The sequence below is a fragment of the Trichosurus vulpecula genome, chromosome 5 (assembly GCF_011100635.1).
Source record: "Trichosurus vulpecula isolate mTriVul1 chromosome 5, mTriVul1.pri, whole genome shotgun sequence".
NCBI lineage: Eukaryota > Metazoa > Chordata > Mammalia > Diprotodontia > Phalangeridae > Trichosurus > Trichosurus vulpecula.
The window spans coordinates 309514195-309526441 of record NC_050577.1 but is presented as its reverse complement, the minus strand read 5'-3'; the positions used below and the strand labels follow the sequence as shown (position 1 = coordinate 309526441).

General features: G+C 52.4%; 1 protein-coding gene across 1 annotated transcript in view; it reads right to left on the bottom strand.

Annotated features, from left to right (window-relative positions):
• The window catches only part of PHF21B (PHD finger protein 21B), a 130882-nt gene extending 122450 nt beyond the window's left edge, over positions 1-8432 (bottom strand). Inside the window, exons 1-2 of the mRNA XM_036760841.1 lie at positions 8379-8432; positions 6832-6942 (exon numbers count right to left, since the gene is read on the bottom strand). Coding sequence (XP_036616736.1) covers positions 6832-6942; positions 8379-8432 — 165 coding nt within the window. The remainder of the gene's footprint in view (positions 1-6831; positions 6943-8378) is intronic.
• Positions 8433-12247: the final 3815 nt, after the last annotated feature.

Here is a 12247-nt window from a genome sequence, read left to right as displayed (position 1 = left end):
TGAGGCCACTCAGCAGTGAGCCAAGCCACTGCCATGCAGAAAAGTCAGCAGGACAGAAGGAAAGATGAAGATCCAAAGTGAGTCTTGCCCTCCCTAGCAGTGCCCCAAATGCAGCCTGGCTTGGACCTGTGCTTCCCTAAGCCAGACCCATGCCAGGAACAACCAGCAGTGGGGCAGAGAGGTTAGAAGGCGGGGGGGGGGGGGGGGGGGGAGCCGGAGAAGTGAGAGAAACATGGAGGGTAAGGAGGCAGAAAAGGGGGAAGGGAACAGGAGGGGGCAGGGAAGGGGGAAGGAAGAAGAAATGAGGAAGAGAGAAGGGAGGAGGAGGGAGAAGAAGGTGAAAGGGGAAGGACAGAGAAAAGGAAAGAGAACAAAACCAAAGACGAACATGGATCATGGAGAGAGAACAAGTTAGATGGGTAGAAAAGGCTGTTCACCCAAGTGTGTGCAGAGCTTCGTTCTCACCAGGTCCCAGTACAAAACCCTGTCTAACGGGCAGCAGCCAGGAATGATTACAGTGGGAGAGAGATAGAAGCCTTCCCCCCTCCCCCGCTAATTAAGCAGCTAAGAAATGTTAGCTAGCAAAGGTTTGGTAGAACCAAGCCAGAAGGACCCAGACACAGGGTACTGAGACGGGGCTCAAAGCAAAGTCCAGGCCCAGGCATGAGCAAGGTGGGCAGTCATCTAGTGGACAAGCACTGGGCAAGGAAGGGGAAACAAAGGACTTGTTATAAACACCCAAGCTTTCTGTGCTTGGCACCCAGCCTCCCTGTTACTATCCAGAGAACCCTCATTCTCCCAGTCACCTGTACTTCCCAAGCTAGGCATCAATGTCTACTCTTCACTCTTGTTCAACCACCATGTCCAGTCTGCTGCCAAAGCTTTGTAGAAGCTCCTCAGTGTGCCTCCTTTGTCTCCTCAGATACCCCCCCCCATCTCTGTGCAGGCCCCCATCACCTCAAACCTGGACTACGGCCATAGCCTCCTTGTTGGCTCCCCGGCCTCAAATCTCTCCCCACTCCAGCCCATGCTCTACTCAGATGCCCAACTGGTGACCCTGTCACCCCCACCTCAACTCAATCAACCCCACTGTCTCCCTATTGGCCTTCAGAGCCCTTTGTAGCCAAACTCCTCCCCACATCTTTCCAGTCTTCTTGCACCTTCCAGTCCACCCCCCACACACACACACACTCACATATGCTTTTCCAATATCCTTACTCTCCTGAAGACTAGGCAATCCAGGGACAATGCCCTCCTAGCTGTGCTCACACAAGTAGCTCCATTCCCAACTGGGGGCATTTTCTTGGCTGCCCACCACCCCCACCTGGACTATGCTCTCATCTCCCTCTCCTTCAAATCCCAGATAAAATTGCACCTTCTACAAGAAGCCGGGCCTGGGCCTCCCTAATTCTAGGGCCTTCCCTCTGCCAATTATCTCCGATTCATCCTGTACATAGCTGACCATAGAGTTATCTGCATGCTGTCTCCCATCAGACTGGGAGCTCCTTGAGGGCAGGATTGGCTTCTTGCCTGCCTTTGTGTGCCCAGTACTTAGTGCAGTGCCTGGCACACACTAGGTGCTTAAAAATATTTATAGACTGACTAGATTCCATGAGGATGGATGGGAAGGGTATCATATCTAGTCTTTATAGCCTCTGTATACAGTAGGTACTCAGGCAATGTTTGATTACTTCAAAAGGTAAGTCAATGGGTTACAGTGATATTCCTGCAAACGGGAATCCACAAGTAATCAATCTTCAGGCCAGGTCCTGAAGCAGCTCTCAGAGCTCCTTCAGTGTACAGAAAAAAATGGGAAAGGGACTGAGCCACAAGACTTGGGTTAAAGCCTAGCTCTGCCACTGGGCTCAGCTGCCTAGTACCTTGTGTTAGCCTCAGCTTCCTCAGATGAAATAATGAGGGGCTATAGCAGATGCTGCAGATCTGTGCTAGGGAGACAATAGTCTTGAGAAAGCGTCTCCCAAAGTTCACATTTGCTACAGAAGTATCCTGAGTATGCAGCTAATGGGAGCTTCATCTGGAAGATGTAGCACAGGCAAGGCCCAGTGGGTCCTCCCCATCACTGGGGATTTCTAGCAAGGACTAAAGATTTGCCTGGTGGTGGCTGTATCCCTCCCACCTTTTAGGAAAACTCTGAATCCTGAGTCTGCAAATAAAACTGCCCACAAAAGGCCCCATTCATTTACAACCTCTTTCTGGCCAGTTAATGTGGTCCTCGTTGGCAGACATTCATTTGGTACCATTTTTGTCTGTTTTCATTTTTTATTGTTCCCTTTTTCTGAGTTTACTATAAAGTTGGAGCTTCTGAAAAACAACTTGGTTTAGAATTGTATAGGGTGTTCATATCCACACAGGAGGACATTTCTTTAATAACAAAAAGAGAAATCATTTTAAGAGGTCAATACATAGAATGGTTCTGGTATTTACATAGAAATGCTCCAAAGCTTGATGAATTCAATAAAAAAGTTATCACCTCTCTGGATGTGATGTGGACTCCCAGGATCAAGGCAGTGGGCCAGCTAATGAAGTCTTCACACATCCTAGCTTGTTAAAGGCGAGTTGGTATCCTACTGGCAAAAGGTCCAGCCAGAAGGAAGCCTTCCTTGACTTTGGCCTTCTTTCTGAGGATACCTGCCATTGATGGTATCTCTTTAAAGAAGGAGAAAGGGAAAATGGAAGGTCACTGCCTCCCCAATAGAAAAAACATCTAAGTAACATCTTGTCCACTCTCTACCTCCAAACCATCATGGTAGAGGCAAAGGTTGGATCACTGGATTGCCTTAAGCAAGAGAATTTCCCTAACAAACTACTGCCTCATTTAATGTGTGCCCTATTTAAAAATAAAATAAAATAAAACTTCAGAAAAGTTACCTATATTTCCGTATACAACTTTAGGAGGGAGGCCATTTAATGCTAATGACACATTTCAAGGAATTCAATGGGAAATTGATGAATGGAGCACTGAAATATATCACTTGCTCCAACTGTATTTCTAACTGACGTGGATAATGTTCTCAGCCATTCATTTGGTTATCGATTCCATCACTCACATGTGCCTCTTAATTGAGCTCCCATCTTCATTGCATCTTGCTATTCCAGGCATGGCCAATGCACAAATTCATTCTAGGTAACAAATGTATCACACCCAAACTAAAGTGACAGTAAATTGTCCTTACAATTACACAGCCAGATGGCCAAGTTGATAGAGCACGGGTTTCTAACCAGGAAGCCATGAGTTCAAATTTAATAGAAGACATTTAACTAGTGGTGTGATCTTGGGCAAGTCACTTGACCTCTGTTTGTCTCAATTATAAACTGGGGGTAACATTAACAGCACCTATCATGCAGAGTTGTTGTGAGGACAAATAAGATAATATTTGTAAAGCATTTAGTCTAGTGCCTAGCACATAATAGGCATGATAATAAATGCTTATTCCCTGCCCTCCACAGAGACAGGCATTTGGAAAACGTGCAGAGCAGTGAAACATCCCTCCCTCTAACCCCACTAGGAGGTCCCTCTGTCTGTCCAGACTGGGGGGAGGGCATCCCCTATTCCTGAGCAGAACAAGCTAATTTAGCCCTTTGGTTAAGACACTAGTATTGAAGACCCCACTGGTCTGGCCTGGAAATCTCTCAGAAAGTCCTTTTAATGACCTTTCCAAGTAGGAGCCTGCCCAACTCTCTGAAGGAAAAGGCCTAGCCAAGCTCACATTAAGTCCACCGAACTCATTTCATTGGTGACCTCTGATGGATTTCAACTCCAGGCTTCCCAGAGAGAGACAAGGCAGCTTTATTAGCATGCTACACCACCTCCTCCTCCCCAGGCCCCCCTTCCCCTTTCTCCCCTCCCCCCTCCCCTTCCCTCCCTTCTTTACGAGCCCTTGTTATATAAAATGCCACAAAGGGAAACTGGGGAAAAACATATGCAGCCACAAATTTGAGCTCCAACCCATCAGGCCAAATCTTTATCGTTATGCGGAGCTTTTCTCTAACTTAGAGATGAGTTTTAAAAAATAGGGGGATGGGGAGGAGTTTGTTTTTAAAGTGTTTTTCTTTAAAAAAAATTTTTTTTTAAAGAAGGCGGGAGCTGCCTGCGCCTTGTTCCTGGGAGTTCAGATTGAAGGCGAAAACGCTGCTTGGACCCGAAACCATCTTGGGCCAAATCGAATCTCGAGATTCGGACCCCCTTCTTTAGTGGGGCTTTCTGCCTCAGCCAGATTCCACCACGACACTCAATAAATAGTTGCTCATCTCCTACATAATCACTGAAAGTATTGAAGTAGGTGCTACGATAGGGCAAGAGGTGGATCAGGAACCTAGGGTCCTCCCACAATCCTCTGAAGAGATCCTCAAACTCTACCCCCCCCCCCCCCGCCATGGAAGGGAGCCCTGCTAAAGATGCCGGGGCGGGGGGCGGAGAGAAGCCGCGAGAGAGACCTGGAGCCGGGAGGTGACCCCCTTTTGAAATCGACTCGGAGGAGCCATCAACTTGTAGTTTTAAGGGGGGTGGGGGAATCCACAGTACTCGGAACCCTTAGCTAGCACTTCGCGTCAGGTTTGCTTTTTTCTTTCTTTTCTTTTCTTTTCTTTTATTAAGAGAAAGTCTCTGATTCGATTCCATCTAGTGATTAAGCATCTTTGTGCTCAGCTGAGTCGGGGATTCTAACCCCTCCCCCTCCAAAAATGGCATCGAAGCAATCAAAATGGTAATGTTCAGCATGAATGGGGCCCCTCCCCCACCTCAAACTCTGCAGACTTTTCTCCATGTTGAGAGGAGAGAGGAACCCCCCCCCACTTCGACACAAAATGGGAGCTCCCACTACCAAATGGGGACCGCTGGCCAACTCGGGGACAATGAACAGAGCTAGGGGCTTAACAAAAAAAAAAAAAAGATACATACACACAACACCAAATACAATTCATTCATTTTCCAAAGCCATTCCTCTCCCTCCTACATCTCCTCCTCTTCCTCTTCCTCCTCCTCCCCCTCCACGACTATCTTTCAGACCAACAGAACCAGCCATATTTCTCCCCCAACCTTCCTTCACTTTTCAACTTTCCCTGCGACTCCTTAAATAAAACATCGAAATCTCGGCTTCCTCTGTGCGCCCCCTCCCCCATCTTCACCCCAGGCCTTAGCCACGAACATCCCTACCCCCTCTCCCGCCCTCCCTCAGCAGCAGCTTTCTCAGCCACGACCTCCCCCTCTCCCCTCCCAACCAAGAAAAATGAACCTAGAGCTTCCTCTTTTCTCTAGCCAAGGGGTGGGAGATTTGGCAAATAAATAAATTCGACTGAGGATGGGGGCAGGGGAGAGGAGGGTCTAAGGCTCAGCTCTAAGTTTGGTCCAAAAGAGCTATGCAGCATTCCGAAGGAAAAGCGATCGATTCAGCGAAGGGATCGGAGGGAGGGAGGGGAGAGTGTGAGAAAGAATGGGGGAGATCTAGAAAAAGAGAGGGGGAGGGAGAGATATAGGGGAGAGAAGAAGAGGCAGGGAGGTGGGGGAGATAGAGAAGAGGAAGGGGGGAGGAGAAACGAAAGCGAAGGGGGGGAGGGGGAAAGAGAGAGAGACAGAGAGAGAGACAGAGAGAGAGAGAGAGAGAGAGAATGGGCCGGGGGAGGGGGGAGATCTCCGCCAAAGGGGCTTTTGGAAAGCTGCGGGAGACGCAATTGGACGCGATGTAGAAAGTTCTTAGCTATGGGGGGAGGGGAGGGGTGGAGGCGGAGGGGAGTCTGGGAGGGAGAAAGGGGGTCGGCGGGGGGAAGCTTTGCAATCCGGCAGATCCTGGATGGGTTTTGCAGGCTGCCAGGTTTTGCAGAAGTACAGAAAGGGGAGGGGGAGGGGAGGGGGAGGAGAAGGGGAAAGGGAGGAAGGGGGAGGAGGAGGAGCAGGGGAGAGGAGTGGGGAGGAAGGGAGCCGCGTTTGCAGAGCGTGGAAGACGTTTCAGCGGCATCTGTTCGTGGTGCTGAAACCTAACCACGCCGGCTCTTCGCCATCAGCTGATCACAGCTGAACAAACTCACAATAGCCAACTTTTTCCTCAGCCTGCAGGGAGGGAGGAAAGAGGGGGAGGGGGGAGGGACGCAAGAAAGATTGGAAAGGGGGGGGGGCAACCCGACATCTTCTCCGAGGCAAACTTTTTTTTTTTTTAATGAACAAAAAGAAAGCAGCAGCTTCAAGTTTGGATGGATTGTCAGCCGAGGTCGGCTTAGTTGAGTACCGGGGTTTTTTGTCTTTCTTCTCCCCCTGTCTAAGAGGACCACGTAACAAATACGAATTCAAGTGCCCCGGGCGGGTGGGGGGCTAGGGAGAATAGAAAGAGGGAAAGGGGAAAGGAAAAGGGAAGGGTCCCCAGCTCAGAAAAGAAATCGGTCAATTGTGGGGGGAGGTCTTCCAGTCATCGATGCGAACCAGCTCTACCACAGAAACCAGAAACTGCTGACAAATCACCTCTGCCTCCCCAGTCCCCCAGCCCCCTCTCTCCGGAAAAGCAAAAGGCGGATAGTACCAAGGAGTCCAAGACAGCAGCAATGTCCCTAATCCTAAAACATGTAGACTAACTCAAAATGGACGCCTGGGGGGAGGGGGGGAGTGAAGCCTTGAACGCAGCTTGGGGGGGTGAGGTTGGAGAATAATTTACATCCCTACTCCTGGCCCTGGCCCTGGCCCAGGCCGCATCTGGGGTTGCTTCCGAGCCCCAAGGGCCCACCTGGGCTCCCCGCAGAACTTTAGGATTCCGGCCTAAGGGCATTTTTCGCTAACGCAACCACTTTTCAGACACTGAGAAAGTGCATTGTCCAAACCCTGGTCACCTCGGGACCGGCAGATGAGTGAAGAACGGCGGGAGCCAGCCTTACTTGTCTCTGGTTAAGGGCCGCTAGCCGGGAATGCCTCTCTGGGAGCTGTTTCTTAAGGTCGCCGTTCTGCGGAGAGATAAAAAGAAAGAAATAAATGACTGATACCAGGAAGAAGGCGCCGGGTTTCCAACTCCCCAGCAAGGGAGGCTAGGGAGGGGCCCAGGGGCCCAGGAGAAGAAGTGAGAGGAAAGCCTTGGGCGCTGGAGGGGAGGGGGGGGGGGGGTTCAGGGCACAACCCCGCAGGAAATCTGGACCCGATAAAGTTTCTCCTTCTCGGCGCCTAACATGAGGGCTTTGATGCCAATAGGAGAAACCCCAGCGGCAAGCAGGCAAGGTTTGCGTTTACCTGTGGCTCGCCAAGCCTCATCGGAGCAACTAGTTTGGGCCGGTCTTTCTCTTAATCACCCCAAAGGAGGGATCGCGATGGCTTTCAAGTTTAGTGTTTTCTTTAAAAAACGAACCCCCAAAAGCCCGACACAGGAGGGAGTGAGTGTGAGAGAGGAAGACTGTGCGTGTGAATGTGTGTGTGAGAGTGTGTGTGCGAGTGAACTGGAGGGGGGGGGGGGAAGGAACAAAGAGCCAAGTAAACACTGCGAGTCAGTTTCAAGCAAAGCTCATAAATATTCAAGTCTCGTCCTAATCTCTCCAACACACACGCACGCACATGCACACTCACTCTCCCTCTCTCTCTCTCTCTCTCTCTCTCTCTCTCTCTCTCTCTCTCTCACACACACACACACACACACACACACACACACACTCATGCACACTCGCCCAAGCACCAGCAGCCGCAAGATCACTCTGGATTCCGACGGGAACAACCCAGAACTCCCGGTAACATTCTGCAAAACTACTTTGGCCAAGTGGGCGGATAATGCAGGGGAGGAAGGGGGCGGCGGGCTGCCCCTATGCAGGTCTGAAGGTGGGGATTTTCTACGAACCCCTAACCTCCCTCCACTACGAGTCGTCCCCCCACCCCGCCACCCCGCAGCGCGATAGGGATGGGGAGAAAGGGAGAGAAGAAGAAGAAGAAGAAGAAGAAGAAGAAGAAGAAGAAGAAGAAGAAGAAGAAGAAGAAGAAGAAGAAGAAGAAGAAGAAGAAGAAGAAGAAGAAGAAGAAGAAGAAGAAGAAGAAGAAGAAGAAGAAGAAGAAAGAAAGAAAGAAAGAAAGAAAAAAAGAAAGAAAGAAGAAGAGGAATAAACTAGTTGGCTTTCTTTTTTCGTACTGAGCTTGTAACACGAGAGCTGAGCAGATTCCTCCGTTCACGCCGAGCCCGAGTCCCCAGTTCTCTCTGGGAGAGTCGGTCTCTTTCTCTCGCTAAAACTCTGGGTGTAGGTCTCTCTCTCTCTCTCTCTCTCTCTCTCTCTCTCTCTCTCTCTCTCTCTCTCTCTCTCTCTCCCCCCTGTCTTTCTCCACCCCCCCCCCCCACCACCCGCATGTCTCTCGGTCTCTCTCCGTCTCTTCGGGCTAACTCCCAAGACAAGAACCCACCCCCACTTACCTGATGACCCTGGATCCCCACTTTTAACGCCTCCTGGAGGCTCTGGAGCTCCATTCCTGTAACTTGTCGGGCACTTTCCAGCCAGTTGGAGCCTCGATCCCAGGGAGGTTGTCAGGCCTCACAGGGGAGCGAAGATGGGGCTACGATCCCCTCGCGTCCTCCCAGGGAAAGAGGGGAGGAAGGGGGAAAACTTGACGGGGCGGGGGAGGGGGGAGGAATCAGCCCCCTCCCCCACCAAAAAAATCCACAGCAAATGACTCCCCTCCCCTAGCCGGACCACGATAGTCACCCCCCCCCTCCACCCGAGCTCCTGGGGAAAAGAAGAAATAGCGGGCGAAGAGCAGCGACAACCAGGGCAGGCAGGAACAACTCCGGGAGCTGCAGAGCAAGTTGGGAGTGTGCGAGTGGGGAGAGCGCGACTTAGTGCCGAGTGGGAGTGGGAGTGGGAGTGGGCGCCCGGGCGCAGGACTCGGCCTCCCCGGGGGCGCCCCGACGGCCCAGCCCCCGCCCGCCGTCCGGAGCCCGCCTTCCAGCCCAAGAGAGGCAGGGAGGGAGGCAGGCCGGCTGGCAGGCAGGGAGGGAGGGAGGCAGGGACTATATTTCCGTGCCCGAGTGCGCGCCTGGATTTCCCTCGGCCTCGAGAAAAAGTTGTGCCTCGGCCGTCAATGCTAATTCGGCAGTGCCCGGATGGAGCGGGCAGGGGAGGGGGGGGAGAGCAAGGGGGGAGGGGGAGAGGAGGGAGGGGGATGGGGGAGAAGGGACCGAAAGAATCCTCCGCCCCCCGCGCCCCCCTCCCGCCCCATCGGTACATGCGCACTGGGGGCTCCGCGGTGAGCTGGAGAGAGAACAAGGGAAGGGGAGGGGGCAGGGGGAGAGGGAAGGAGGAGAGGGAAGAGAAGGAGCCTAGGAGAGCCGCCCAAACTCTGGGCCCGGGGAACTTGGAAAGTACTGGGGCAGAGAGCTGGGAGTCTGGCCGGGGTCTGGCCCCCCACCCCGACCCTCGCGCTCCTCATCCCCTCCCCTGAGTCTCCACCCCGCCCCCACACACGCTCGTAGCATCGCGGGGCTCCCGGCCCTGCTGCGGGGTTGCTGGCAGGGTCTCGGCCCACCTCCCCCTGAGGCTGCCCGCAGCGTCGGGACCCGGCCCCCGAAATGCGGGCCAGGCGGCGAAGGGGCCAGCCCCCCGCAACAGCCGCCCCGCCTGCCCGGGGGATCGGAGGGTGCGAGGTGGGGAGGCTGGGTGCCAGCCCCGCAGGAGGGGGGAGAGGCTCAGGACTCGGGGAGGGGGCGGCGGCGACGCCACCGACTCCTCTGTTTCCAGCCGGTGTGTCGGCCCCCTCCCCCTCGCAGTCGGCCTCTCTGTGTCTCACTCTCGCTCTCACTTTGTCTCTCGGCCTCCTCCACCTTTGTCTCTGTCTCTCCCCTGTCTCGGTCTCCCTCTCCCCTTCTTCTCTCCCCTCCTTCTCTCCCCCTCCTCCCTCTCTCCGTCTCCCACCCCTTTTCTCTCCTTCTCCCTCCCCCCTTGTTCCCCTTCCTCTCTGGCTCTCCGGCTCTCTCACTTTCTCTCTCTGCCTACACTTCTCTCTTCTCTTTTTTTCTCCTCTCGGGTCGCCTGCACTTCGACGTGAGAAGATTCACTGTGAGATTTTTGTACATGTAAACGAAGCCTTCCCCAACAGAGCTTCTCAGACTTTCGGTGGCACTGGCGTAGCCTGGGGCTATTCACCCATGCCTTCCCCTCTTTCTATCGACCCCCCACCAAAAGATGGTGAATGGTTGGAAGCCGGCACAAAATAGTCATTGCCTAGGGACCCCGGAGCTCAACTTGGCTACTTCTGTGTGAAGGTCTCCAAAAGGCCCCCCTTCCCCTAGATTGGGGTTCCACGGAAGAGGGCCCTGGGGGCCAAGTCTCTGTGCCCCCCAAAGCTGAGACGAGTCAAGTGGAGAATGCCTGCCCCTTGTTGTAGGAGGTAAGACATATGTTCATAATTCCTGCACCACCATCTCCCCCCCCAAATAAAACCGTCCCTGTGAGTTCAGTTGATCAGGGCACAAAGGCCTGGGGTAGGGGGAGGTTTAGCAGAAATTGACTATTCCTTTTTATAAGCAATGGCACTGGTCTGGAGTAGCCCAAAGAAGAAGACCATGATGGGGAGCAGCATGTGGGGGACTAACTGCCCCCCATGGCCGAGGCACACAATCTATATAATGGGGAGAGAGACACTGGCACAACACAAATGACAGGGAGAAGTCACATAAAATATAGAGGCTGGTCCCCCAAGTCTCAGTCAGGGTTTCCTAGAAGCTTAGTGTGTTCAGGACTATGTTGGAGGGTGGGGAGCAGATCCAGAGATTTGCCTTCCAAGAATTGTTGGGTGACCAGCAGCAACAGCTGGTGCTGACCTCACTTTGGATCCTTTTCAAAGCACACCCCTCCCAAGGGCCCTCAGTTTCAGGAAGCACAGGAATCATTAACTCTTTTACAGCTGAGGAAACTGAGGCAGAGGTTGGTGATGTCAGTGGCTTGCCCACAACCACAGGCCTAGGAAGTGGCTGGTTAGGATTTGAAAACAGGTCTTCTGACTCCTCCCACAAAGACTTAGAAGACCTGGGGTATGAGAAGAACATGGAGAGGGGGCAGAGCTAGGCATCTCTGCCCCCTGAACAAGGTTGGAGAATTCTGCCCTGTGTCCTCATCACTCTGAACACAGAGCTAGACTTGGAGAAAGGATGTGCTCAGCTCATATTGGGCCTTCCATGGCAAGTGGCTTCAGGTCTGGTGACTTGGCATCTTCTTCTGTAAAGTACAATGATCCAGCCCCCTCCCCAGGCCCTGTGGGAGAGGCTTCCTCAGGATCATCTCTGGGAAGGGCCTTGCAGACTCCATGGTTGTGAGACACCGGGGGGCTTGGCCAGTGTTGCTTGGCAGCGATGATTTCTTACAGTTTGGTTTTGTTTTTCTTCAGGGGGAGGGGACAGAGGAGAGAAAATAAATACCTACTAATTGAAAAAATAAAATTTAATTTCAAATTCTTCTATAGACATCAGTCATCATTTATTGTAACCAACTGGAATTTCTTTACCCAAATATCAATCCCTTCCATGCCGCGCCATGGAAAGGAGGATTATCTGGTACCATAGGTGTGCAAGCTCATCACTGTAGGGACTCCCAGGTGAGGAAATCCCTTCTTCCAGTGCAGATTGGCCCCATCATGGTAAGAGCCGCTGCAGGACAATAAAGAACTCCCTGTCCCTCTTGTCTCATGGGACCCTCACACCCACCTCAGAGAGATGCCCCTTATGGAGTGAGAGAATTGAGGCCCTGGGTTGGTAAGTGATTGCCGTTTGGCTGGAGCTAGTGTTGGGATAGGCTCAGAGGTCATGCTTCATCCAAGTCGAGTACTCTAGCTACTAGGCTACACTTCCCTTTGAACCTGGATCTTCTGACCCCCAATCTTTCCCCTCAACAGTCCTGACTTTCTTGATCCAATGGCACCCACCAGGTTTGCACATCGCTCCCAAGTGGAGATGGGACAAGGGGTGTGGAAGGGGGTCAAAAAAGGCATTTTTCACAGGATTTTAGCAAAGCAAACAGACCCCCATTCTGCTACTGTTCACCAGTCATAACAGCCATGGATCTCTGGCTTTCTTGGGCTGTGGTCATAGTCTTCTGATCCTCCAATCCCCACTCTTTAAAAGCAAAGGACAGAATCAGATGGCATCTGATTCAGGGGCTCTTTACCTGTTTTGTATCCTGGACCATGGGGGAGGGGAGGAGAAAAAAAGCACCTATTAAGCACCTACTATGTGCCAGGCACTGTGCTAAGCACTTTATAAATATTTCATTTGATCCTCACAATAATCAAATA